This window comes from Pan troglodytes, chromosome 12 (genome assembly GCF_028858775.2).
Source record: "Pan troglodytes isolate AG18354 chromosome 12, NHGRI_mPanTro3-v2.0_pri, whole genome shotgun sequence".
Classification (NCBI taxonomy): Eukaryota; Metazoa; Chordata; class Mammalia; order Primates; family Hominidae; genus Pan; species Pan troglodytes.
The window spans coordinates 115,965,872-115,992,514 of NC_072410.2; the positions used below are offsets into that span (position 1 = coordinate 115,965,872).

Sequence of the window (26,643 nt, forward strand, 5' to 3'; positions counted from 1 at the left end):
AACAAACCTGCACGTTCTGCGCATGTATCCCAGAACTTAAAGTATAATACACATACACATACACACACATATATATATGCTATAGAAATTACTTTGACATATACAATGGTTTGCTACTTTCATTATTCTCCACTATTCATTGTGTAGAGTGTATATATTCATAATTGATAAATTCAAATGTGCATAAATATAAATTTTTATGTAACTAGACTTATTTTCTATCTCCAGGCTCCAGTTCTAGTTAACGTAAGAAACAATATTGTCACTTCTAGACAAACATGGTCAAATAAAATTTTGGATTAAAAAAAGAAATAATTAAATGCAACATAAAATATCTTCCCTTAACACATAAGATACCTCCGTGAAATTGTTCCTTGCTTTCCCAATTAAATGTGTTCTACAAAACACTCACATTTAAAACTGAAAACATAAAGCAAAACACTATATAGGCTGAATTTGAATTTACTGTAATGTTAGAAGTCCTTATTTCTCCCCTTTAAGAGAAATTAACATTTGAATATTTTAAACATTAAGGCCTTGCAAATCCTGACAGTGCATTAGGTGGTGGTGGGGGGGGGGGTGGGGGGGTGTGGGCGTGGCCTGTGAATAACAGTGGATAAAACAGCTGAAAATGTATTTAACGTAGCTTATAGTTTTATTTCACTTTACATTACATTCCTCTTTGGGGAAAGAAAAATACAGTTTCCCTCAGCTAGAAAAAAATTCATTCCAACTCAGAAGATTCAAACTTCAAATTCAGATTTGGTTTCAAATAACACTGATTGAATACCTGCTGTATATCAAACAGTGTCCTTGGGCTTTCACATATGTGACCTTTCTTAGTTGAACTCTCTTGCTTTTTTTTTTTTTTTTTTTTGAGACAGAGTCTTGCTCTGTCATCCAGGCTGGAGTGCAGTGGCGCTATCTTGGCTCTGTAACCTCTGCCTTCAGGGTTCAAGCAATCCTCCTGCCTCAGCCTCTTGAGTAGCTGGAATTACAAGTGTACGCCACCATGCCTGGCTAATTTTTGTATTTTTAGTGGAGACGGGGTTTCACCATGTTGGCCAGGCTGGTCTCGAACTCCTGACCTTGCAATCCACCCACATTGTCCTCCCAAGTGCTGGGATTACAGGCGTGAGCCACTGTGCCATGATGATTAGCAAAGTGCACTCATGTTAAGCAAAAATTTGTTTTATGTTTATGCTGATTATATGAAGGTCATCATAGCTTAGATACAATCAAAACCCATGGGGAACAACTTTAGAATTCATTTTTCTCTTTTCTTACAAAAAAAGTAAATAGGTAAAATGGAAAATAGAAGACAACCTATCCTATCCTGGATGAGACACACACATATTTCAATTGAATTATAGACTTAAAATTTAAGTAGGAATATATTTTTTTTTCTGAGAAACAAAGTCACAAAAACCAAAACTTTCAAAATCACCAAGTCTTGAAAATAGATTATGAAGCAGACTTTTTGGATGGTGCTTAATGACATCAGGCGACATTTAAATGCCCCCTAGTGAGGGACACTGAAATTGCAGCTAAATTAAAATGACCTTTTATTTGCCTGGACAACAAAAATTTTCCATGATTTTGCTTTTTTGAAACAATGATAAGAAATTTTTTTTTAGGCAATAAGATACTAAGTTGTATCAACAAACTGCATGGGATATTTCCACAAGGAGAGGATTTTGTTCCCTGATCTAGTTTATGTGACATTTTCCCTCATGCTTGCTTTCTCTGAGCTGACTCTTCTTAAACTGACCTAGATGGTACCCTATTTCAACTGACTCAGAGTTCATTCAAAAATATGATATGGTGACATGGCTTCACTGACATGAAATCCAGGCACTCTCTCAACTCTTGCTCACATTCTTCCTTGCCCAAGGTTCCAGGGTGATTTTAGGATATCTTATGCCAACCCAGTGTGCCGTCACTTCTCAGAGATGTAGGGCCAACCAGCTATTCAACTACACTCCTATTCTTTTGCTTGACAGCCTCATGTGGCCAGATGATAGGCGAACAAAGCAATGCAAGCACTGCCTCCATGTCAACTCCATCATCAAATGGAAAGCGTATCTTGGTTTTGCTCAGGATCTTTGAAGAGAAAGGGACACAACAGGTACCACACACATAGGTAGCCAGCATTCATGGAACAGCCACAGTGGGCTAGGCTGCACCACACCGTCTTTCCATGTGTTATCTCTTTCTAGAGACTTCTTGAAAATTGGTAGGATTATCATATCATATGTTCTTGGAAACATCTGTTGACTATTTCTATACTTCATAGTAAAAAGTACAAGACTGCAATGGCATAAAGGCAAAAAAAAAGCATTATAACTGGCAGAAATAATTGAGGCAGATACTTTGTAATGTCTCAGATGTGAAAACTGGTTATCTGGATATTTAGCAAAAAATACTGACTCTGTCAAATGAACAAACCTGGAACAAGAAATAGCTTCAAAATGGAAATATAGAAATCACAGTAAACATTGTTTAAAAAAATCAAATCCAAATTAAATATTGCCCCCACAGATATCACTACAGCTTATTTCTTACAAACGCATCATTGAGCTAAATGTCAGGTCCTGTGTATAGGGGCCTTATCTAAGCTTTTTTGGGGTCATTATTCCTGTGTGTATTCCTTCTTTTTAGCTAAATCAAACTCAAAAACAGAAGTGCTGTTTCAATAACAAGGTTATAAGCCAATGAAGTAAAGTTAATGGTTTTCCATTGTCTCAGGATTTGCTATCCAAGTTATTCGTGTCTTCAGTGACCACAGGTAATCAGATGCCACGTGCAGCAGAAAATCAGGTTTTCAGCCACTGGGAAATACCAACGGGATAGTATTGCAGACAATGGCAGTTACTCTAGGAGTTTTCCCACTGGTGTGTTGAAGTCTCGTTCCACTTTCCGCTCTACCAATCCAGCTTCAGATCAGCCTTACTCCATATGTATTTTCCTCCTCGCTTCAGAAACATCTTTTCATCAAATCCACTGAATTTTATAGCTTCTTCTACACCAACATCCAGGATGGACTTGGAAGGGTCCTTCCGTCCCTTTCTACAGTTCAGAAAGCGCATCTAGAAAATTCATAACAGAAACTGGTATATTTCCATGTGATGAATCCTATAAAACTCAGTCTAGACTATTAATCCCAAATAGCTTTTGATATTCCAGTCATGTCGACAGGTATTTTTTGAAATCTGTGGCTGATATTGAACCCCTTGGACCCCATCTCTCTACTCAACCAGCTCATTGTCTGGTGGAAGAGGCTGAGCTAAGCACAGTAGACACCTAAGCGCACAATAAACAGAATGATATGCGCCCCGCATGGGCAGATGTAGTTCCACTGGGGGAAGGGGTAATCAGGAGAGGCTTCCCCCAAATGCTAACATCTGAATTATGTGTTGAGATTTTAAATTGGAGGGAATGGTATCATAAAAGCACAGAAGCGTGACATAGCATGATGTACTGGGGAAATGGAGGTAGACAGTGTTTCTGGAATAGTAATGATGTGCATGCATCAGTGCATGCACATACGTAAATATTAATAAAGGCTTGTTTTGAGAAATGGAGAGAGGATGAAAAGAAAGGTGCTGCTGAGGCAGGCAGGTGCCAGATCAAGAGGAGTCTTCCATGGCAGGTGCAAGATCAAGAAGAGTCTTCCATGACCTGCAAAGGCTCTTTGTTTTAATCTTATTCCATCCATTTTCATTTGTTTTAGTCTGTCCTATTCTACTCTGTAGGCAGAAATGATTTCTTCACACTCCTTACGACCTACACTGAGTGTTTCATAGGAGCTCAAGTAATACTTATTGAAGCAAAATGTTATTCAATTGGTAAAAGCAAATTTTGCTTCAACGATGTGTTTTCCAAATATGTGGAGACCAGCGAGTTTGTTGAGGGATGCTGGTCAAAATCACTAGACAATCATAATAATTTCCACTTCAAAAATAAATTGTTTGAATTTTCCTCTCTACCTTGGACCCAGAAACTGAATGTTTTCCTTATCACCTTTTCCCTTATGCTCTATTAAGAAAGCTTATATTGTTAAGAAATGAAATGGGTATAAACAATGATTGGTTAACTGAAAATAACAAAATACCAGCTGGGCATGGGGACCCACACCTGGAATCCCAGAATTTGGGGAGGCCCAAGTGTTAGAGACCAGCATGGGCAACATGGCAAAATCCAATCTCTACAAAAAATACATAAAAATCTAGCTGGGTGTGGTAGTGCACATCTGTAGTACCAGCTACTTGGGAGGCTGAGGCAGAAGGATCACCTGAGCCCAGGAGGCTGAGGCTGCAGTGAGCCAAGATTGTGCCATTGCCCTCTAGCCTGGGTGACAGGAAAACCTATCTCAGAAAAAAAAAAGAAAAGAAAGAAAGAAAAGCAAACATCAAAAGTGACAGTAAGCATTTCTCCAAAAAACAAATCCAATTTAAATATGGAATTCAAGGTTGTTGGAGCTCATTTCTTTAAAATACGTCTTCAAATGGAATTATTTGTCCTTTGCTAGGAAGAGTGGCAATGGTTATAGATCTAGAAAAAAAAAGACAGAGGAAAGGGGAAAGTGATTTGTTTTTCAGTTTTGAGAAGGGTAGGTTTCCCTCTTCCTTTGGAAGGCAGTGGGGGTAGGAATAATATCAGTGGTGTTTGGAGCAGAAACATAAGCCTCTCCTTACAAAAGCCAAGGTTTATCAATCAGAAGACAAGCTGGCTGTGCCTGGTTTGTCCAAGATAATGAGAAGAGTGATATGGCCTTCCTCCAAAGTAGGCTGGATGCCCTATCTCAGGAGAGCCTCCAGCCCAGGACTACATAACAGATGACTCTGTTGTGTGTGATAACGGGTTCAATGTGACATCCATGGATGCATAGTTATATGGCAGACAATATCATATGGTGCTCAGTGCAAATCAATGCTGGGACCTGGGTTGAAGCTTATTCTGTTCCAGTGTTTAGCTCCACATTTGACCCTGTGAAGTAAGGGCTCTGGCATAATCATAATCACTGACTATCAAACTGTGAAGTGCTAATTAAGAAGGACAAATAGGTACTAGATAGTTATGCTCATGGAACTCAACTCTGCCATTACTGCTAATTAATTAATTAAGTTTTAATTTTATAACTCATTGGAAATACTCACATATTCATCCAGAATAAGGTAGGAGTCTTTCATCTGCAAAGGAGAAGTTAATACAAATTTAGTTTCAGGTGCATTTCTCAGTATGTGAGCTCAATTGTCCACCTGTGGTGTTTGCATTGTATTGTTTTGGATCCAGCATTTCTCATTTCCCTTGAGTTGCCTTTGGCATGGCCCTCACAAGACAAGGCTCTGTTTGTGTGCATTCAGTTTTCAACAGATCACAGCAGGCCTGGATTCTCTGCTCTTTGCTGAAAAGGTCAAACCTCAGAACCTTCATCCTGAAGGCTTCCCTGACATTGAACTCCAAGGCAATTTCCCCAACCCTTCACACTTTGGGAGAGCCCTTTTCTTCTTTACATGATATTTCCAATGACTGTGTCCACCATGTATCTAATTTCTCCCTTTTCAATGTATAAAGCAGAACTCTCTTGAATGCTATTTTTTTGGAGCTAAAGGGTGGATTTACCCGAGGATTTTATTATTACCCTAACATTACTTACAAACAGTTATGACTTCTATAGGTATAGAGAAGCTGTACCTGCACTGTTGATGGGAAGGTATTCCTTCTATACCTATTCTTGTAGATAGGGGTCTGTAAAATGTTTTCTGTAAAGGGCCAGATAGCAAATATTTTCTGCTTAGCAGGCCACACAGTCTGTCACAACTAATCAACTGTGCTTTGCAGCCCAAAATCCACCACAGATGATACATAAGAAAAATAGCTTGGCTGAGCTCCACTGAAACTTAATTTATGGACCCAGAAAACCAGCTTTTATATAATGTTCACAGGTCACAAATACGATTCTTGTTTTGATATTTTCCCTCATCAAGTCTTAACTTGCATCCTGTACTACAACAGGTGGCAGGCCAGACCCATCCCTGGGGCCAGCATTTGCCAACTCCTAGGAAGGGATGGGAGCAGACCTGCTATTGAATGTCTAGTGGGGTACCAGTAGCATCAGCATCATCTGGGAACTAGTTCAAGGTGCAGAGTGGTGGGCCAACCTCAGACCCACTGAGTAGAGGTCTGCCCTTTCACAAGATCCCAGGTGATTTGATGAAGTTTGAAACAAACTGGCTAAAAGGCTTGTGGGCTTTGGGGTCATCAAAATTCAGATTTTGCCCCTGCTACAAGTCAGGTAAATGAGTACCTACCACTCGGCCTCTTGATGTATACAGTGGGGATGATACAACCTGGCTCATGAAGCATTAGTGAAAATGGCAATGAATCAAAGGGTTAACAGTCCCTCTTACAAAGGAGGTACTCAACCAGATTTTCTTTGATGTCATATTAACTATTAAGATGGAGTTTTAAAAAATCAAATAAAATAGTGCATAAAATAGAGGAAAACCTCCTCTACCCCCTTTCTCTTCTTTTTGATGGTCATCCTGTCCTCCATTCTGAGATTTTCTTGTTCATGATCACTTCAACATTACCTTTTAAACTTGAACCATTTACCTAGAGCCTCAGAAGTCTAAAGCATAAGGAATGAATGTCTGCTCTTTGAGTTCCTAGCATTACTTAAACATATGGGGTAGAGATTTTCCTGTATGTGTATTTTTGGATGGCAGATGGAGAAGCTGTTTTTAAAATAATAAAACTAATACTTAAGTTACAAAATTTTAAAGTTCAAAAAGTTATAAAGGTGAATAAAACTACTTATAATTCCACTACTCCAAGATAACCAAAGGAATATGTAGAGATACTTTTTTTCACACATCAGGATTAAACTTCAGATTAATTTTGCATACTGTTTTTTATCTGTACCTACTATTATATTATCAGAATTTCTCCTTGTCACTTAAAAATTTTTGGAATATGCTTGTTAGTCAGTGTAACATTTCATTCTGTGAACCTACAGACTTACTCATTCTCTGTATGCTGAATGACAGGCTATCTTTATTTTTTTTTTGGTATTATTCTTTTTTTTTTTTTTTTTTTTTGAGACGGAGTCTCGCTCTGTCGCCCAGGCTGGACTGCAGTGAGCGATCTCCGCTCACTGCAAGCTCCGCCTCCTGGGTTCATGCCATTCTCCTGCCTCAGCCTCTCCAGTAGCTGGGACTACATGTGCCCGCAACCACGCCCGGCTAATTTTTTGTATTTGTAGTAGAGATGGGGTTTCACCGTGTTAGCCAGGATGGTCTCGATTTCCTGACCTCGTGATCCGCCCATCTCAGCCTCCCAAAGTGCTGGGATTACAGGCGTGAGCCACCGCGCCCGGCAGGTATTATTCTTAATACTGCAGTAACATATCTTTACATAAGTACTTCTCTAGTTCTGTGAATATTTCTCTTGTTTTAAGGTAGAATTTCTAAATTCAAATATGTGGCTATTTTAAAGGTTATAAAGTTAGCAATTCGTTTTCTAGGAAAGTTGCAATAATTTATACTCTTGCTAACAATATGAACTTGCCTCTCTTACTGCAACTTTATGCTTCATATTTTATTTTGTATTTCTTTGAATATAGACAATATCAAATACTCTTAAAATGTTTATTCACCATTTGTTTTTTTTCTGTAAATTATCTATTTATGCCCATTGGATGTTTTGCTTTTTTTGGTGTTAATAGATTCTTATTGATTTAAATAACTTTATATATAATACTTTATTTTATGCAATTCAGTATATCATGTTAACATATTTCACTTTTAATTTTATGATATGTGTGACATATTTTTAATTTTATGGATTCAATTATACTATCATAATTTTTTTAAAGTTTGTATCTTTCATTAATAAGGAGGTTCCTTATTAATGGATTTTTTTTCCTGTAGCTTCTGAGAACACATTTTTAGATACCCGGCTTCTAGTAATACCTGAAGCTCCACAGTGTAGACATGTTTTGGCCAACCTTGTTTTATCGGTGTATTAAATTTGTGCTAATAGGATGGATCCAATTGTCATTACATTAGAAAACTAAACGGGAAACATTTCTTCTACATTCTGTGCAACATAACAAAATTATACATAGAGATTATTCAACTAAATAAAGTGATAATGTTGATATCAACAGAGTGGCGTTCGTTAGTTCTTTCTATGTTTAGGGGTTATGTCATGCATGTATGACACATAGGGACATTATACTTATATGAATCACATAGCAAGAATATCTACATGAATCTATATACAGTTGTATCATCTGCAAAGTACCACTCTAACCATCGTGGATAGAGAAACTGAAGCTCTCTAAAGACCCTGCAGCTGGGAGGTGGCAGAGTCAATGGCAGCCCTCAGCCCTATCTGCCCTGACATGGCACTCCTCCCATTTCTCACCACCGAACCCTCTAAAATAACAATGTGTGGGGTCCTTGGCTGAGAGACTTCCCTTTTGGGAATCAATCTGAATGTATGATGACAAAGAAAACAACTTTTGCTTTATACTACCTTCTGGTTAGATTCAGGCACCAAGCAGGACACTTCTTTGTGGCGCTCCAAGAATCTTTCAAATTCTTCATCACCAATAACAAATCTTTCTGCTTCTCTTAGAGCATCTTCTCCACAATTCTCACCCTCAATTAAGAGGCACTGGAACACCTGAAAGGCAATGGTAGTGTTTGCTTTGCAGAGAGCTTTCCATCGTGTTTTCCCCCAAACCTCACTCCCCCTTTTCAAGCTTCATCTCTTCTGAGCAAAGAGACTCTACGAGCTGAGGAACATTCTAGAAAGATATTACTTTGGGGAAATGAAAGCTAGCCCTGAAATTTAGGAATATGGTGTCAGAAGCACAAACATTCTTAAAATATAAACTTTCAAAAACTTGTCTAGATTATGTTTGATTGAGTCATAAAATTTTCAGACAATAAAATAATGGGTACTTATTGAAAAAATATAAACTATAAGAGAGCATAAAAATAAATCATGTGTAATCCCATAACCCAGAAAAACACATTTTAAAAACATTGTTTTCTCTGCTGATTTTTAATATAACCCTATGAAGGCCTCTAGCATATGTCTGTTTTTCATGTAATACCTAAGAACAGTTTTTCAAAATCATTAATATTCTCTTTCAACAGTCTTTTAAGTAAACAAATGTGTGTGTATGAGTATGGACAGTGTATTATTCTATACATACTACCATCATTTGAAAATAAAAGTCAGTCCTAGAAAAGGCAAGAAGTGAAGAGACTTGCCCAAGGTGACCAAGGGTGACAGCCAACCCAACACAGAGGCAGGACAAACCCAGATCTAAAGGGTTTCCATGGAAAGGATGATTCTACAGAGAATTTCACTAATATCATCATCTGAACCACTCAGATGCCACTATAGTCAGATGAGAAGAAATTGTCAACACTTCATGTTGCCTTTTTGGCTCACTCTTTATTTTTCCTCTTCTTTTTTGCTCCTCGGTCTTTTGATATCTGCCTCCACTGGCCCCTGGTCATAGGATAATTTTGCTATTTGCTTTCATGGTGTCTTCCTTAATAGACTGTGAGCATCTTGGGAGGGGTTGTCACCCATCCTCATGCCCCATCCAGGCTCAGAGTAAGGAGAGGCCTGGCAGGGAGGGAGTGCCCTTCCATGTAGGTTTGAATCATGAGCAGACTTGACTATCAAAGAAGACATACATCACAGGCATTTTTTTCCAGGGACTTTGACTCCAGAATCAGCCAGCTAGACTGGAAGGGCTTCTGCAGGAGAAAAGCAAGCCGTAGGAGCTGGAAGGGGAACAATATTGAGGGTGTGGGATTGGGCATAGGGGAGTAGAAGGAGCCCTCTCCTCCCATGCTGCTGGAGCAAGCCTACAGGTCACAACAAAGCCTCCCAGTGAGTAATCGCATGCTCAGTGCTGTTGTCCCGGGGACACAGCTGGTGACACCTTCCAGCCCACAGCCTCACAGTGGAGGAGGCAGCCTCAGGAAACTAGGTTCTGAGTGCAATGTAAGATTGGACTAAGAACAGGCACCTGTTCCAGAAGCATCAATTTACATCAATTGGAAGCCTGCATACATCAATAATCTGGTTTTCCAAACAGGCAGAAACTAGCCTTCCACCAAAAGAGTCAGGATCTTGATGGCAAATCTACAGTGAATCAGATGAATGGAAGCCAGTGTGGGAGTCAAAATATCTGAGAGAAAGGCCATGAGATAGGAGAAAACCAAGCTGTGGGGAAAAAATACTTACACATCTGAAAAAAGGATGCCAAAAGAGAACAATGAGGAAGACAGTAACAGGAAACACAGAGAAGAGGAGAGAGGTGGGTACAGGAGAGGGGCAGGCAGGAAAGTCAACATGTCTAAGGCAGCTTAGCCCTCCAGCTGGAGCCTCTGCCTTCCTGGTGGATTGTGTCCCTGTTTTTCCTATCAGACCACTCTCTTTAGCTTTTCTCCAGTTCCTTCTAGACCTGGGAATGTGGCTGATAATTCATGTCCTTATATATGTAACCAAAAGTTCAAGTTCAACATACCTATTAGCAATTTTTGAAAGTAGCATCTCCAGCTTCCCCTAACCCATTTCCACATATTACAGGACAGCTTCAGGAAAATGATAGAATATCCCTTTCCCTCTTCCCTAACTCTATTTGGAATGCTGACATGGGATTCAAAAAAACAGCCAAGGCAGCTTTGAAGGAAAAGCTGTTCTTTGTGCAGGCAAAGCCCTCTAGTCTGGATGTGCCTTTCTTCTTCAGGTCTTTGCCACCTACGAAAATTCTTTCCATTTTTCAGAGCATAGCCAAATGCTTCCTCCTATATGAAGCCTTCCACTTAAGCTCAGCCTGTTTTGCCATTTCACAATACGGTAGCACACATAGCTTTCTATCATGTGACTTTTCCCACATCTCTTTTTGTGTGTTTGTGCTAGCACTGAGCTCTGCATCTTATCTTTCATTGCACCTGGACTGCTTGTTAGAAATACACGTTTGTGCAAGCCCTCCCTGCTGTGCTTACCTTCACCACAGGCCCTGTTTCAGGGCAGCAGATACGAGGCCCAAGAAGCTGCTTTTTAAACAGCCTCCTGATTTGCTTCTGATGAGCAGTCAAAGGTAGAAAACTGGGATTTTAGTCATGTGTGTCTGCACAGAGTGGGAGCTGCATATGTGGAGTTGGCTTTTAGTAGCTGGTAGTGGGGCCAGCCCTAAAGCATGAATCTGGGAATAAAGGTCCCATTTTGCTACAACTTGGGGAAGACTTTAACTCTGATGTCTTCTAGAAATTCACTGCATCAGAATTTATGAGGAACCGGTATCTGTCCATCCATAAGCCAAGAGTTTTAAAAATAAATTTAGGCTTTCTATGAACATATTCTCCCAAACATTTCAAAGCACTGAGCATATTTTTTGTTTGTTTATCCTCACAATATTTCCAAAGGAAATCATATCATGTTTTCAGAAAAGGGAAGTAAGGCAAAGAAAAGTCTAGTTTTATGTCTAAGGCAAAGAAAAGTATAGTTTTAAGTCTAACAGAGCTGAAAGACCAAGGACCTGACTTCTGGACTGGCTTGCGAGGTCCAGAGTTCTCTTGTATCAGTATTGTTTTCAGTTTCATTGAAAAAAGTCATTCCTGAATGCTTTCTTGAAGGAAATCAGCAAAAGCGACCTTGTGTACTTACTTTCCAGCGGACAGGGTTTAGTGCTTTGATCTGTTCCGTCATGTCCTCTTCCACGTTGAAACGATTAATGACAGAATTTATCTTGAAAGCGACTCTATAATCCCTACACCACCTCCTCAGCTTTTGAAGGTTTTCCACATGGTTCTTCTTTCCTTGGCCACGGCCAATAAGGACATTGACTTCCTCGTCAAAGCTGTCACAGGAGATAGCGAGAATGTCCAAATACTCACCTGAGGGAAAATGATCATCTTTAAACTTTTCTATCCAAGGACCAAGCCCCTCGGGATATTTAGATCTCTTGTGATAAAATATATCTTGTTTAAATTTTTAAAAAGACACTTTTCCTTATACCCACAAAACTCATTGAGATATGAATTTTACTTTCTTCTTGTGTCAAACCTGAAAAATTAAATATATATGTAAAATAATGATGCAAATACTTAGTTGATTATTTGAAAACTCTGCACATGTATGTGTGTGAACACTTACTGATATATTTAAATGAGGTTTTTCATTTATTCCTGCATACAAATTATGTAATTTCTGAGGCAGGTAGATATATTTGGATGCCTCTAGACTTATTTATAAACAATTATAAATTTACTTCTTTTTCTTTCCATCACACAGATAAAATTGCTCTGTTGAAGATCCCTAGTATTTTTGCTAAGTTCATCAGCTTCTTCTGGACATCTTCTTGACAGTTGTCTCATCATCTAAATATCTAGAGACATGCTATGTGATGTCAGAGACAACTGTGTTAGATGCCAAGAAAACCAAGAGAAAGGGAAGCCTGGCGTGGGAATAAAGTGTAAACAGACCCCTCCTTGCAACGTGGTATGTGAAGAGCCGTGACAGCGTGTCGTTTCGGGAGCACAGCAAGTGTTCACAATTACCTTTGCTTTGGTTTCTGTCACACTAGTTTCTACTCCACCTCTCTTATTATCCCTCCAATTTCCTCTGCTCCCTCATGCTATCCACTTACCTCTTAAGTACAGGTATTCTCAATGGCTGAGTCACTCCTTGCAGTTGATTAAGTCTGAGTTTTCCTAGTTTTGTGACTTTTTAAGAGTCGACTCTTTTTCTTAAAATTACTTTCAAATTATAGAAGCTGGAAATTCCAAAAACTCTTCAAGCAACTATCCTCTAATATTACAAAAAGAGTCATTTTAACTCCTATTTTGGGCTAATTTTATTTTATCCGTATGTAACATATGCCCTCAAAACATCTAGCATAAACTGGAGCCAGAACAAGGCAACTGTCCATAATTTAAAACAACTCAAAACGTTCTAAAAATTGATCTCAAATAAATTCCTAATGGCATATCACATTGTGAAAAGGCAAGTAACTGAGCACCTGATCTCCAAACAGACCAGAAATTAAGTTCAAAACCAAAAACATACAGCCTTATCAGTTATACTAAAGACAGACCTAGTTGATTTCCAAGTCATCTGGGGATCTGTAAGTCAATTGCTATATTCTGCCGCCTTTCCAACTTTTGCTGTGTGTCCATGATAACTAACCTCCTGTCCTCAGCTTTTCCTTGCCAAAGCTCTTGGGAAGAGAGATTTAATGGAGCAGATCTGTTTGCTCAGTCCCTACATCTTTCCAGGAAAACCTGGAACCATGGTGGAATCTTGGCCAATCCCTGCATATATGGTGGCTACAATATTCTATATATCATTGGTGAGGTGTATAAACCTGGAGCAATGGGGCATGTTGAATCAACTTGTCAAGACTTCTCAGGATTGTTTAACAAGATCCACGATTTCCTTGGTTGCATTGTTGGGGTCCTGAGTTTCAGTTCCAATAGCTGGTTACATAGCAGCATGTGCATAAATGACTAGCCCTGTATAAAGCCTCAGACCCTAAGACTTAAATGGACCTTCCTGTGCAAAGACATTCCAACTATGTCCCTATAGTTCACTGCCAGAGAGAAAGTACAACCTATGAGGCCTGGGATGGAGAAGGACTCAGAGCCTGTGTCTGGACTCTCTGGACTCTGGTGATATATATCTTTGCCCTGCTGTTTCTGTTCTGTATCCTTTATTCTAATAAACCCTAGACATGAGTATAGCTGGCTATTGAGTGTTGGAAGTCCTTCTAGCAAATTACCAAACTTGGAGAGGTAGTGGGGCCCTAAAACAGCTCTCTTCATCCACTCAAGCACATAGACCCATCCCTGACCCATTAAGCCGAGGTAGAAAATCAGCAGCTTATGGGCCAGATAGGCATCTATAAACATTTGTTCCTCACAATGCCTAAAAATATTTCTAATTATTTTCAAATATTTATAATTGTAGATTTTTGATCTATGTTTAATAATTTGAGGATCATCCAAATTCTCTTGCTGCATAAAAATCAATGAAACCTCCTAGTTGGCTCTCCACTCATGCACTATAGGAATATGGCGTGATGCTTCCCGTTCTCCACAGTCTTCATGCTTTCCTATTGTCTCCATGCTGCTGACAGTGTCTTTTCTTATATGCTTCTAAATTCGCTAATTTATACCACTTTCTCCCACAAGCCTGAGAGATTTGACCTGGACATGCAGTACTGTCCCTACTCTGCACACCACGAGGACATCCTGGACGGCTGATCTTGGAGGAAGGGCATTGGCTGGGTACCCACCCAGAAGACCCCGCCAGTTGGTCTCCATCACACTGCTTCCTCAGTTTCTTTTTTCTCTCTCTGAGTATGGTTCCCAAAGTTCACTTTTGAACCTCAGACCCCCTGTGTGACAAAGTGCCTCCCTTCACTACCATTTTGGTTTTACACGCTTGTAGGCCCTTCCTAATTCACCTGCATCTGACACCTTGACTCTTCTCTACCTGCTTAACCGTTATCATATGGACCCTCCAACCCACATCCACAGCGTCCCTCCCCACAGTCCATGTCCGCACCATCACAGATGGGGTATCAGAGATGTCTCAGCAACATCCTCAACAGATTATAAATGCAGCTTCCCTTTGAAAGACTTCAAGGCTCCAACAGCTCATATAAACAAGAACAGAGAATTGTACCGTAACAGATTATACCTGTTTCCCAACATGACAGTCCATATAAGAAGAGCTAATGTTTTCCAAGCTCTTGCTAAGTTTTAAGAACTGCTATATGGACATGACACCTGCAGAAAACTGAACTGCGAGGAATCTCAGCAGCCTTAGAATTCAGCGGTTCTTAATCCTGGCTACATGGTGGAATCCCTTGGAGCCCTCCACTTTGGCTAATCCGCACACCACGAGGTTCTGATAAAACGAGTCATGGATCCAGTCCAGTCCCAACAGAGATATTTTATTACAAAGCTGTCAAATGTGTTAATTTTCCTACCTAGTGTCTAAACTAAGGCCATAGATCTTGTATTTGCTAAATTGCAATGTACCAGATAGTCATCTCAGTAAAAGGTCTATTATCTAACTTGCCAAACTTGTTTACTGAGAGCCCTAAGGAACTAAAACTGCCATAACGCCTTGCACAGCTTGAAAAGCAATTAGAGTAAGCAAGATTAGTTTTTCCTCCCTTCCAGTTCCTCAGCAGGCCTGGCTGAAGGCCCAGGAGGGAAGGAAATATAACAACCAACAATAAAAATAGCAATAGCAATAAGAAGAATGCCATCCCATGGAGCGCACCATAATTCTGGAACCACCTCTCCCGGATCAGGCTTCCATTGCTCACGATGCTCACGCTGGGCAGCCGCAACTCTACTTTGCAGAACCTCACCAACTTGCCCAGGTATTCTCCCCGGTCTGGAAGAAATGGCTCTCCACCTGAAAAGTTGATCTTCTCCATACCTGTGCAAGGTGATACATGAACTTTACCACTTCACAAATATACATTATTATTTTAATAGCAAAAGTAGTATTTTCTCAATGTAAAAAAAAGAAATAAAACTTTCTCATTAATTTCCCCTCCCCTAACCCTAGTTCCCAACACCAATCCCACCCAATGGGAATAGCATATGTTTAATTTGGGATCTAAACAGGGATGCAGGGAACTGGTTACACAGATGAATAGAATTGCTCAGACACCAAAGGGTACAATGAGGCAGCACCAGGATTTGCAAAGCATAAAGCCACATGCCTGCCATGTGGCGTGACTGTCCACGGGCCAGCTGCCAGCCTGGGAATGACACTCCTCCGGACTCTGCGTTTCCCACCCCCACTCCTTTTCCTGGATTCCGCATCGCCCACCTTCTTGGGCTACTCCCTTATTTTGGAGAATCCCTTTACAAGCTTCCTGAAAAAAACGTAAAGCAGGAATTAAAGTGATGACTTGTATGCCTCAAAATGCATTGGTGATCAATTGTTTGTCCAGGTATCACATTCTAGGTGAAGTCATTTTCACTCAGTTTTAAATGCTGTTGTTCAGAGGCCTGATAACACCCTCGTTTGCACTCCTTTGTAAGTGCATGGCTTTTTCTCTCTCCAGAAGCTTTCTTCCTAATGTTTTGGAATTTCAAGACAGGGTGTCCTAGGAATCTCTCTCTATTCACTGTCTGGCCACCTGGAAGGCCTCAATCTCAAATCATAGCTCTTTATGTTATAAAGAAAAATCTTCTTTTACTATTTGCTTATTCGCACCTTGTCTCAATTTTTACTTTTTCATCTTTCTGGAACTTCTATTACTGGAACATTGGAGTTTCTAAATTTAACCACTATTTTCTTATCATCATCTTCCTTCCTATGTCTATCCTGATTTTTTGGTCTCATTTTGGTAAGACTTTAACTTTTCGTCTTTCTATTAAGATTTTAATTTTAGAAACCCCATTTTTCGTTCCCCAGATGCTTCCATATTCTGACTATTCCTTTCCAGGCATTCTATTTTTGTTTCATGTATGCAATTCTTTCTCTTATCTCTCTGCAATTACTAGTTATAGATTTTTTTGGACGTTTTCTTCTTCCTACATACTCTCTGTGTATTTGTTTTGGTGTCTGCCTCTTCTTTTGATGTTTTTATTTGTTCATTCAAATTTCAGTATGGCACAAAATAGCAGAATGGAATTTCTGTGATGAAGGGAGGGGCTGGTCCAAAAGAGGGTTTCACTACAGAGAGACAGAGAGGTAAACTGGTTTATTCATAGGAAAACCTCCAATTGCTAATATCCTTGGTCTTTACTCTGGGGTCATTTTGTTTTCTCAGAGAAGAAAACATTTCTCTTGCATGTGTTACATACCTGCCTGCCTGCATTTTAGGAGGATGGGGTCTATGCGTTACACACCCACCTGCCTGCATTTTAGGAGGATGGGGTCTATGCATTACACACCTGCCTGCCTGCGTTCTAGGAGGATGGGCTTGTGCGTTATACACCCACCTGCCTGCATTCTAGGAAGATGGACCTTTGCAACATACACCTGCCAGTCTGCATTCTAGAAGGATGGGCCTGTGCGTCATACACCTGCCTGCTTGCATTCTAGGAGAATGAACCTGTGCAAACCTCTTTCTTGTCTCTATTAATCTGTATCTGGCCTCACCATACATCACCCAAGGTAATATGGTTAAAGCTTTCAACCCTTAAATAACCCATGGGGAAGGAATTATTATCTGGTTTTTAGTGGAAGAATTGAAGCCAAGAAAGGTTAAACACTTGCTGAAGATCATAAGGCTAGAGAAAAGTAGAGCTAGGGTACATGCCTAGACTCCAAAGCCTAGAGTCTTTATAAGTAGAGAAGCCTCCAGGCTGGTGTGCCTGGAACAGTTTTGGTTTATGGTAGACGAAACAGTATCTGTGAGTGAGTTTTAGTGCCCCCTTTCACTCTCAGATGTCTCTATGATTGGACAGTGAGGCATTATATCACCTCCCTATTTATAATCCATCATGCTGGGAGGCAGTTTGAGTGACACTCATTATAACCCGAAAACAAAACAAAACATAATTACCTAAGAAGTGTGGTGATGTGAGGTAGTGGCAGATAAACTGGAGAAAGTAAGACAGGGTCCTGGCCAGTGGCACAAAACTGCTAACAATTTTGAGGAGTATATTTAGAAGGGATGGAAGAATAACAAAAGGGAAGGAATAGAATTTAGAGGCATAATTAATATCTTAGACAAGGAGTAATTTATTTACAATGGTGTTAACATACACGAGTGATCATATTACAGCCCAGATCTGATGCTCATTATTTTTAATTCTATTCAGTCTTTCTGAATAGAATTTCAAAACAGTTTAAAAGCCAGGAAAGTAAATAATATATTTTAGGAGCATCTTTAGCCAGAATAGTAAATTTTAATTTTAAATATAATATATAAAAATATATATTAAAATTTAAATTTCAATGTGAATTTAAACCTTTAATTACCACTGACAGAGCAAGAACACCATCATCTCAGACAAACACCACCACTTTAAGTTCCAGCTCCCTTTCTAGCCTCATGCATTTCAAGGAAATCACTTATCTTCTAACCACAAGCAGCCAGAAAGAGCAGACAGTAAAACACAGACAAGACAGCTTGAGCACAGAGGGAGGTTGAGGGGAAGTCTCTTAGGTAACTGCCAAACTTCACTGTCATACAATGGGTCCCAGTAAAACAGTGGGCCTAAATAAGCACATTAGTTTCTCTTTAGTGTTCTAAGATAGGGAAGCTAAAAGCAGATTCAGGGTGGGTATGCCTGCAGCTGCAGGAAGATGTACGGGAACAGACACACAACTATCCCTCCCAGATAAGCACAACAAAGAGAAACAGAAGCAGTCCAAGTCTCTAATAAACTCTCCCACCCCAAATCCTTAAAACTCTTAGTCTGTAAGAGAGTGGGCTCTGACTTAACTCAGCCAGAAGCCCCTCTCAGGTTTTTTTTCTCTAAAATAAACCTGTCCTTGACTGTGGAGCCATCTTTTGTGTTTCTTTCCTCTTTCTTTAATTCTTACAACCAAAAAAATAGTTTTCCTCCATTATCTAGAAATTTCTCTTACAGGAAAATACAACCTACACTATCATGTAAGCATTTCAATTAACTTTTGTTTTACTTACTTAAACTGAGAGGTTATTATATAAAAGTATTAATTACAACTATTAATAATAATTTATCTTTTATGACAAAAATACATGAACATTCACTTGTTTGTGCCTTGTACCAACTTTTGAGATTGGTTTATCAGTTATCATTATTATCTAAAGATAATTTTAAAGATCATGGAACTGATACTCAGAAAAGCTAAATGTCTTGACAAATCTAGTAAATGTTAGAGCAGAAACTCAAACCCTGGCTTTCTGAATGAAAGTCGTAATTTCCCTCGACATATCTTATTCACTCACTCATGCATTCATTCATTTATCTAAAACATTTCTTAAGCCTCTATTACTTTCTAGACATCCTGTCAGGCATGAAGACACACAGGAGGGTAAAATTCAACCTTGGAATGCAATTTCTTTGAGGAACCAGACATTAAAAAAAAAACTGAACAAAATAGTACATTTTAAAAAGCTGCAAGACATATTTGTACCAACTGCTATAAGCTCATAAGTGAAAAGTAAAGGGCATAATTATGGCTGCAGAGGATCAAGGAGAATTCAAAGGAACTTTGAAAGTTCACCAACAAGATTTGAGGACAGACATTCTAGGAAGAGACAACAATATGACCATCATTTTAACAATTTTGATGTTTGGAGAAAATGAGTGTGACAGGCTGTGTCTACAGCAGAGGGGACCCAAGCCATCAGGGTAGCAGAGGCTGAGAGCAACATTGAGCTTGCCAGGGGCCTTGACAACGATGCTCATAAGAAGGAGAGTTAGGAGTTAAATCACCAAAAGTACATTTTAAAATAAGATCAGGAGTTTTCAATGGGGCAAGCAGAGACAGTGAGTTGAATTACAGTAATCCTGGTGAGAAATGATAGGAATTTGAGTTAAGCCACACTGGGAATGGGAAGTCAGGTTCTCATTTGAGCAATCAGCTTTGGGTAACTAAGCCAATGTAACGTGGAGCAAAGAAGTCAGATCCAATATAGGACCCACTGTATGATTTCATTTATACAAAGTACAGGATCAGGCAAAATGAATCTGTGTGTTAGAAGTCCAGCAAGTGCTTACCAGGGTAGTGGCTGGAGTGCAGCATGCACTTCTGGTGCTGGTGATGCTTTCTCTCTGAGTCTGCAGGCTATTTACCTGGCTATGATTGCTTTGTGAAATTCATCAGGGTGCACATCCAGAATATGTGTAATCTGGTGCATGTATGCTATGCTTTTGTTAAAAAGTTAAACAAGGAGGGAAAGAAGCTAGAGATGTTGCTAGAGTTACTAGTTGAGAAGGTACTCTAGGAAAGACAGGAAGACAAGGACGGAAGGAAGAACAGATCTGGAGTGGAAAATATTGCATTCGAAGGTCATGTGCTGAGTTCTCTCCAAGACGCTGCCAGTTACTAATGTGGTGATGCTCAGTAAGCATTCTTGAAGGCTAAGTCCTTGACATATTTGTTAAAAAAAATTTAAGGTTTCCTATTAAAAGAATATACACAAACTCAAATATAAGATTCAACTACTGCTATTTTTATGTCAAAGTTTTTGTTTTTGTTTCCAACTTTTCTAATTATTAATAACTGTTTCTGGAAAACCCAAATTCGTTAGTGTTGTGGGCAAACTCAGAAAGTAGTACAAACTTCCCAAACCGCCTCTTTCCAAACACCAAGTGTAATAGGGACCTGCCCTTTGCATAGACCCCTTCTTGCTTCCAAATGGCAGGAGGGACAGGTTTGCTCCACAAATCCCCTGTTCCAGCCCAATTCTGTGATTTAGGAAGGACTAGGTGCCCACTCCAAAATTCACTGAATTATTTTCTCATAGGACAACATGCTCACCATGCAAGGGTAAATGGTGACCTCAAGCTTTGGAGAAGCTCTCCAGCTTGTGCGTGCCCCCAGCCCCTTCTCGCCTTACCCCACTGCCCAGTGGTTGAGAATCCTGATTTCTGTCTAGGACCATGTACTCACCAGCTTCCTTAAGCAAAAGCAATCCTCTCTTTGCTTCCTCAAGGGGCAGCACAAAGGATGTTTTGGCTGTGTGGAAACAGAAGCCGCATTTGTAGTTGCACTGGCGAGTGAAGTGATAGTTGACGCTGGTTGGGGTGGTGGGCAGAGGAGGGTCCTCTTCCTCCTCTTTGGTCTCATCTGGCCCTCTCAGGACCAGGTGCTGCTTTGTCCTCTTGGTAGCTAGCAGCCAGAAGGTTGCCCTCAGCCAGCAGAACAGCGGGACCAGGCTCCTCCACAGAGAGCTCAGAGGTTGCCTGAACACACTCAAGAGCTTCCCAGCAAAAGCAGCAGGTGTGAGCACCCACATTGTGGCAGATGCCTGGAGCAGAGCAGTCCCTGTATGCCAGGGACTCTCTTTATATAGGGATGGAAATCAGCAGTCTCTGAGCAACCTGTCACTGGGGAGCAGGACACACCTTCTTTGACTAACACTCAGCTGAGTTAGAGTTTCGATTTTTCCACATGTGAAACTGAAAGTTGAAACAGGGCCAAGACTGAAGACTAGAGATCGGGGCGAGCATTTCTGGTTTCTCTGCTCACGGCTGCCTCAGTCCACTTGTATTATAACAATCTCTCTAGCTTGATGTAGTTACAGATGAGGATAGCAGTCTCTATCAATATCTAGCTCTTTGTCTGATAGAGATAGACAAGGTGCATTAATCAGCACGCTTTGTACTTGTTGCATTGCTTTCTCTTGACATAGCCAAGTAACAGTTTTTGCTCCATCATGGTGAAGGGGTTTCTTTTTAAAGCCAAATAATAAACAGACTGATTGGCTGGTGGAGGATGAGTACAGGATCATTCACCTCAAGACCCCTTTCTGATCACAGTAAAAAGGCATGGAACAAAATTGAATTTAGGTCTTATTCCATCAGCTATTCAGCCTAATTTATGCAAGGTGACAGTGTTAAAATTTAGATATTTACATCTTCCTATATTTTGATATCACTTTTTATAGATGTTTTTAGTTAGAGGAAATCCAATGTTTTTCTAAGATGCTTCCTAATTGGTGAGAATTACTGCGACACATCATTTATTTATCTTTACAGTTTTTTTAGAAAGCCTTGTTGACCTTTTTACTGAAATCTTCCTTTTAGCCCTCTTTCATCAGAACTGTGTGTAAGTGTGTGGTCTTGTGCTTTCGTGACACCTGTAGGAAGTTGGAAGAGTCCTAGTAGCTGAACTTCCAGAGCCACAAATCATGTAGCTGGGTGACTTTGAGTAAGCGACTTTATTTCTCTGGATTTCCATTTCTTCATCAGCAAAGCAACGTATCTCATGCGATTTTTGTGCAGAGTAAAACTGCTAATTTTTGTGAAGAATTCAGAATAGTGCCTGGCAAACTTTAAGTGTTCAGTTAGGGTTAGCTCCTGTTATTCTGATACTGTCATATTCTGAATAGAAACAGGAATGATTTATTTTACTTAAAAAAACATTAAACATGTTTAACTTAACATTTAACATCTGCAAAATTGTATGCTTAATGATTACCAAATATTCAACAGTAGATATGTCTCAGGTCCTTGAAATCTCATCCCAAAGTTTCTTAAACTCTCATGCCATGGTCTTGCACAATTGAAAACCACTTTTGGCTAGATCTCACTTCTTCATAAACATGTGATCATGAGAGGCATACAGGCACCTGTTAAATTTGAATCAAATTCTTTTGGGTTAACTTGGTTCCCCTTTCTGGCTGGAGCAACCTTTGAAGTCTCAAAGGTTAGGTCAGCACGATCCCAGTGGGGGTCTCTTGCAGGCATCTGTTAAAATAGGCTAGGAAAATCTTAAAGAGGCGCCAAATGCTTAGCCCAAACATAAGGAGGATCAAGACTTGTAGGGTGGCATGCAGAAGGAACCCTACTGCAGGGGAAGCCGGCTGGAAATATCTGGAGATCAGAAACTTAACCTAGAAGGTCCAGCCAGGAGGCTTTTTGAAGCTGTTTTTCAGAGATTTGGCTAGCCTTAAGATCTTAGATGTTTCAAATTCAACCTGCCTGGAAGTATTTACCCTGCAGAAAGTGGCAGCAACAGCACAAACATCACTCTGTGCAGGGAGGAGATAGTCTAAAGCAATGTGTTTGTCTAGGACCACACGAGAAAGGGAGTCTATGGACCTCTGTTGCACCCTGATGGCCTGGGTGGTAGAGCAGGCAATCCTGCGAACAGTTCAGGAATGGTTTCTGATCATTTATGAATTCCAAGCAGAATCTAGTTTAAATTGGGACCCGAGAAACCTTCCTAATCTAGCTCCTTCTAGGGTTAACCCTTCTAGATGAATTATATCCTTGAGAGTATCCACAACTATTATCTTCATAATCTGAGGGATTATCATGAGTGTTGGATTATAGCTGTTAGAGAACAGGGCAGGTAGTGTTGGGGATAACTGAATAGATGGGAATTTGGGTAAAAGGTATTTCCGTGGCCAAATCTCCTGGTGAGGATAACTCAAGCATTATTTCTCCTTTCTGGGAGAATAAAATATGGGCCTGGAATGTTTCTAAGAAGTCCCTGCCTAGGAAGTGTATGGAAGCCCAAAGGAAAAACAACTGCCCGTGAGGGGTACTAGTTGGAAAAGAATAGGTGAAGATTAGGAACCATCATAGGTTGGTTGGCTACCCCAACCATCTGGATGAATTCAGAACTCCAGGGAGGGTCCATGGAAAGCATGCTGGGGTTAAGGATGGACAGAGTAGCCCCAGTGTTGACCAGAGCTCTGATGAGTTTTCTCCAATCTTAATACCTAATTCCCCTAGTTGAATAATTCGAGTAGGGGAAATGTCCCGAGAGGCTCTATAGTTTTGCTTGAGGGAAGAGGGCTGGTAAACTTTATCAGGATTTAACTGTATCCAGATATTGTAGGAAATTAGGAGAACTCAGGATCCAGTCCAGTCTACAGGTAGAAAACCAGAACTTGAAAACAGTGCATAGGGCTTTAACCTAACAGTAGGTGCATGTTAGTTTTTCTTAAGAACATGACTTTTTCTCTCCACATTAATCATACAGGAACTTTCAGGTTTTAGAACCTCTAGAGGCTAGGAAGCCAAATCAAGGCAGGCTTTAGATTTTACTTAGGGTCTTAAGGTTCTTGGGCCTACCAGGAAGTGACAAGTTTTATGTATTCACTGTAAGGCTGGGAACTCTTGAAGCCAGGCATGTGATGACCCTTCTTAAATATGACTTTTCAATCAAAGCCTAGTAATATAATCAGTATTTCCAATAGTATCCTGCTTATAAAGGGAGAGCAGATTTTTACTGAACTTACAGAAATAAAATAAGAATGCTCACAAATAGTGTCTGAATTTTGGAGGACTCAAGTAGGGAGAAAGGCAAACGCTTCCACTTTTGTTCACAAAAGTATACTTCCCCAAATTATTGCAAACTATAACTAATGAAAGAAAAATTCCTTGAATCTGAAAAAAATATTTAAGTATAGAACCAACATTTTAAATAAAAGTCATAAAGTTATCCTTATCAATTACTTACTTTCGGTTAATTAATTTTGCTTTCCTTAATTAGTAATTTTGGGCTATAGCTGATTGCAAATGCTTCTAGAGAAGAATTTAAAACAATAATCGTGGATGAGAAAAATCCAGAACAGCTATGATCAAAACTCTGATGAGAGTTTACAAGGAAATTGTAAGAAATAATGTAGAAATAATTGCAAGAAAATTTAAAAGAAAATTTAGGTATTTTTGTGGCATACAATCATTAAACTAAATAATCATACTCAAGACTGATAACACATATTATGATATATTAGTCAATTCTTGCATTGCTGTAAAGAAATACCCAAGATTGGGTCATTTATAAGGAAAATAGGTTGAATTGGCTCATTCTTATGCAGGCTGTACAGGAAGCATCATGCTGGCATCTGCTTGGCTTCTGGGGAGGCCTCAGGAAACTTACAATCATGACAGAAGGAAAAGGGGGAGAAGATGTCTCGCATGTCCAGAGCAGGAGCAAGAGAGAAAGATGCTGGGGCAGGGGGAGGCACTACACACTTTTAAACGATCAGATCTCACAAGAACTCACTATCCTGGGGACAGTACCAAGTTGACGGTACTAGGCCATTCATGAGGACCTGCTCCCGTGATCCAATCACTTCCCACCAGGTTGCACCTCCAACATTGAGGTTTACAATTTCAACATGAGATTTGGTTGGGGACACAAATCTAAACCATATCATATAACATCTTGGAATTTTAAGATCTCGTGCAATTTGGAACACATATTAGTAACATATTTATATAAATATAACTTAAAGGGAGTTAAGCATCATTTCTTATTTGATATGCTTCCCATATGATTTACCAAATAAGCCTAATCATTTAGTATCTCTACAAGATCAAAAAGGCTTAATTTAGGGTTTTGATATTGAGGAAACCTGCCAAAGATGTCAAAAGGTTCAAAATACTTGATTAAGCAGAATCATATGTCACTCCTAAATAAGCAAAGTGATAATCAGAAGACTTCGAAAAGAATACAGATTTACACGGATGTGAAAACCCTAAACTTTTTAAAGTTCAGTTTCCCCAAGTAATCAAAAGCCTAATAAAAACAACATGAAGCAAAGGAATTATCTCAGCAAAACACAGACTCTTAGTTTACTAGGCCAGTTACCTAATAGGTAAAGGGGAAACAAACCTCCTTTAGTATGATTGCCTCTCCTTATGGAAAGCCCATTCGCATAACCTGAAAGTTAAACCTGATGTGAAGGGTATTTGAATTTAATCAGGCACAGAAAGAATGTATCCAGAATTCTAAGCATATGCTATTATAGAGAAATGTAAACAAGAAAACTAGTACGTTGAACATGGAAATCCTTGGTTCTTAGGAACAGCATAGGAAGCTTCCTGGTTACACGGAACAATTCAGACACATCAAGAAAAGCCAAGAGTGTAAAATCAAGTTACAATGAAGGAAAACTTTGGTTTTCTAGATCTTCAAAATAAACATTTTAGCATCAGGCCATGACAGCAGTGTTAGAACCAGAGAAAAAGTTACAGGAGATGACAAAAAGGTTGAAGGAGATGGTTATCATTGTGGCCATGCAAAAAGAATTTACCTTTTCAAGGACCAAGAGAAAGAGAGCTGCATTTACAACCTGAAAACAGGAAAATTATATAGATCTCAGGAGGAAATGTGCCAGAAACAGAAACTGTTTGTAGTTTAGAGGATTACTATTAAGGGAACAGATTTGCAAATTAAAAACTAAAACCTCTTGCAATTTTACTAAGAGCAAATCAGTATTTTAAGAAAATCTTGTTTTAATACCAGAGATCAAATTTTAAAGTTCTGTTTCAGTGTATTTTTAACATCAAAGTTTAATCCTGAGAAAGAGTCATATACGATTTCTTTTCAATTGTAGCCAACCTGAGTGCACAGAAAATTGCTTTTATAAACTTTCTTTTCATGCAGCTTATGATTTACTTAGACCTTTGATGACATGCTTAGACTTTCTTCTCTGTTCCATACTTCCTCTTTCTTAACCAGTCATTCTACTGTAAGACAAAAATGTATCACACAAGGTTCTTTCTCATTTCTCTTTTCTTTTCAACCTTCCTTATCAAAAACACATTCTACCCTCCTCATACACTTGCAAACAGAATGCCCTCTGCCATAAATAGCTTAATCACACACTTTAATCTCCATACTATTTCTTAGCAACCCTAATTTTCAGTGAAAATCTGCCATACTGACAATCCAAGAATACACGTTTTACAATTTCAAGAGACACAAGCTTTCTAACAGAACATCTTTTTAATATGAAAAAGGACATTTTTACTAACAGATCCAAAGAACTCTTGTTCTTCTGAATTAAGAAGCCAAAAGTATGTAAGCCTAAACTCATATTTAGCAATAATGTCTTAGTATTATCTTATTTCTAAATGATCTAGATATGCAATGAATATTAACCATTTAATTTAGCTCAGAAAAATTCTATAGCTATAGTTACTAAAAAGATTTGGAGAAGCCTTC

General features: G+C 39.4%; 1 protein-coding gene across 4 annotated transcripts in view; it reads right to left on the bottom strand.

Moving 5' to 3' along the window:
* Nucleotides 1–632: 632 nt before the first annotated feature.
* The window catches only part of RSAD2 (radical S-adenosyl methionine domain containing 2), a 32,377-nt gene continuing 6,366 nt past the window's right edge, over nt 633–26,643 (bottom strand). For 2 of the 4 annotated variants that reach the window (XM_063788773.1, XM_063788774.1), the window contains exons 2-7: nt 20,626–22,058; nt 15,334–15,495; nt 11,707–11,936; nt 8,545–8,694; nt 5,160–5,192; nt 633–3,089 (exon numbers count right to left, since the gene is read on the bottom strand). In XM_063788773.1, coding sequence (XP_063644843.1) covers nt 2,925–3,089; nt 5,160–5,192; nt 8,545–8,694; nt 11,707–11,936; nt 15,334–15,495; nt 20,626–20,971 — 1,086 coding nt within the window. In that variant the 5' untranslated portion in view covers nt 20,972–22,058 and the 3' untranslated portion in view covers nt 633–2,924. 4 annotated transcript variants of the gene reach the window in all.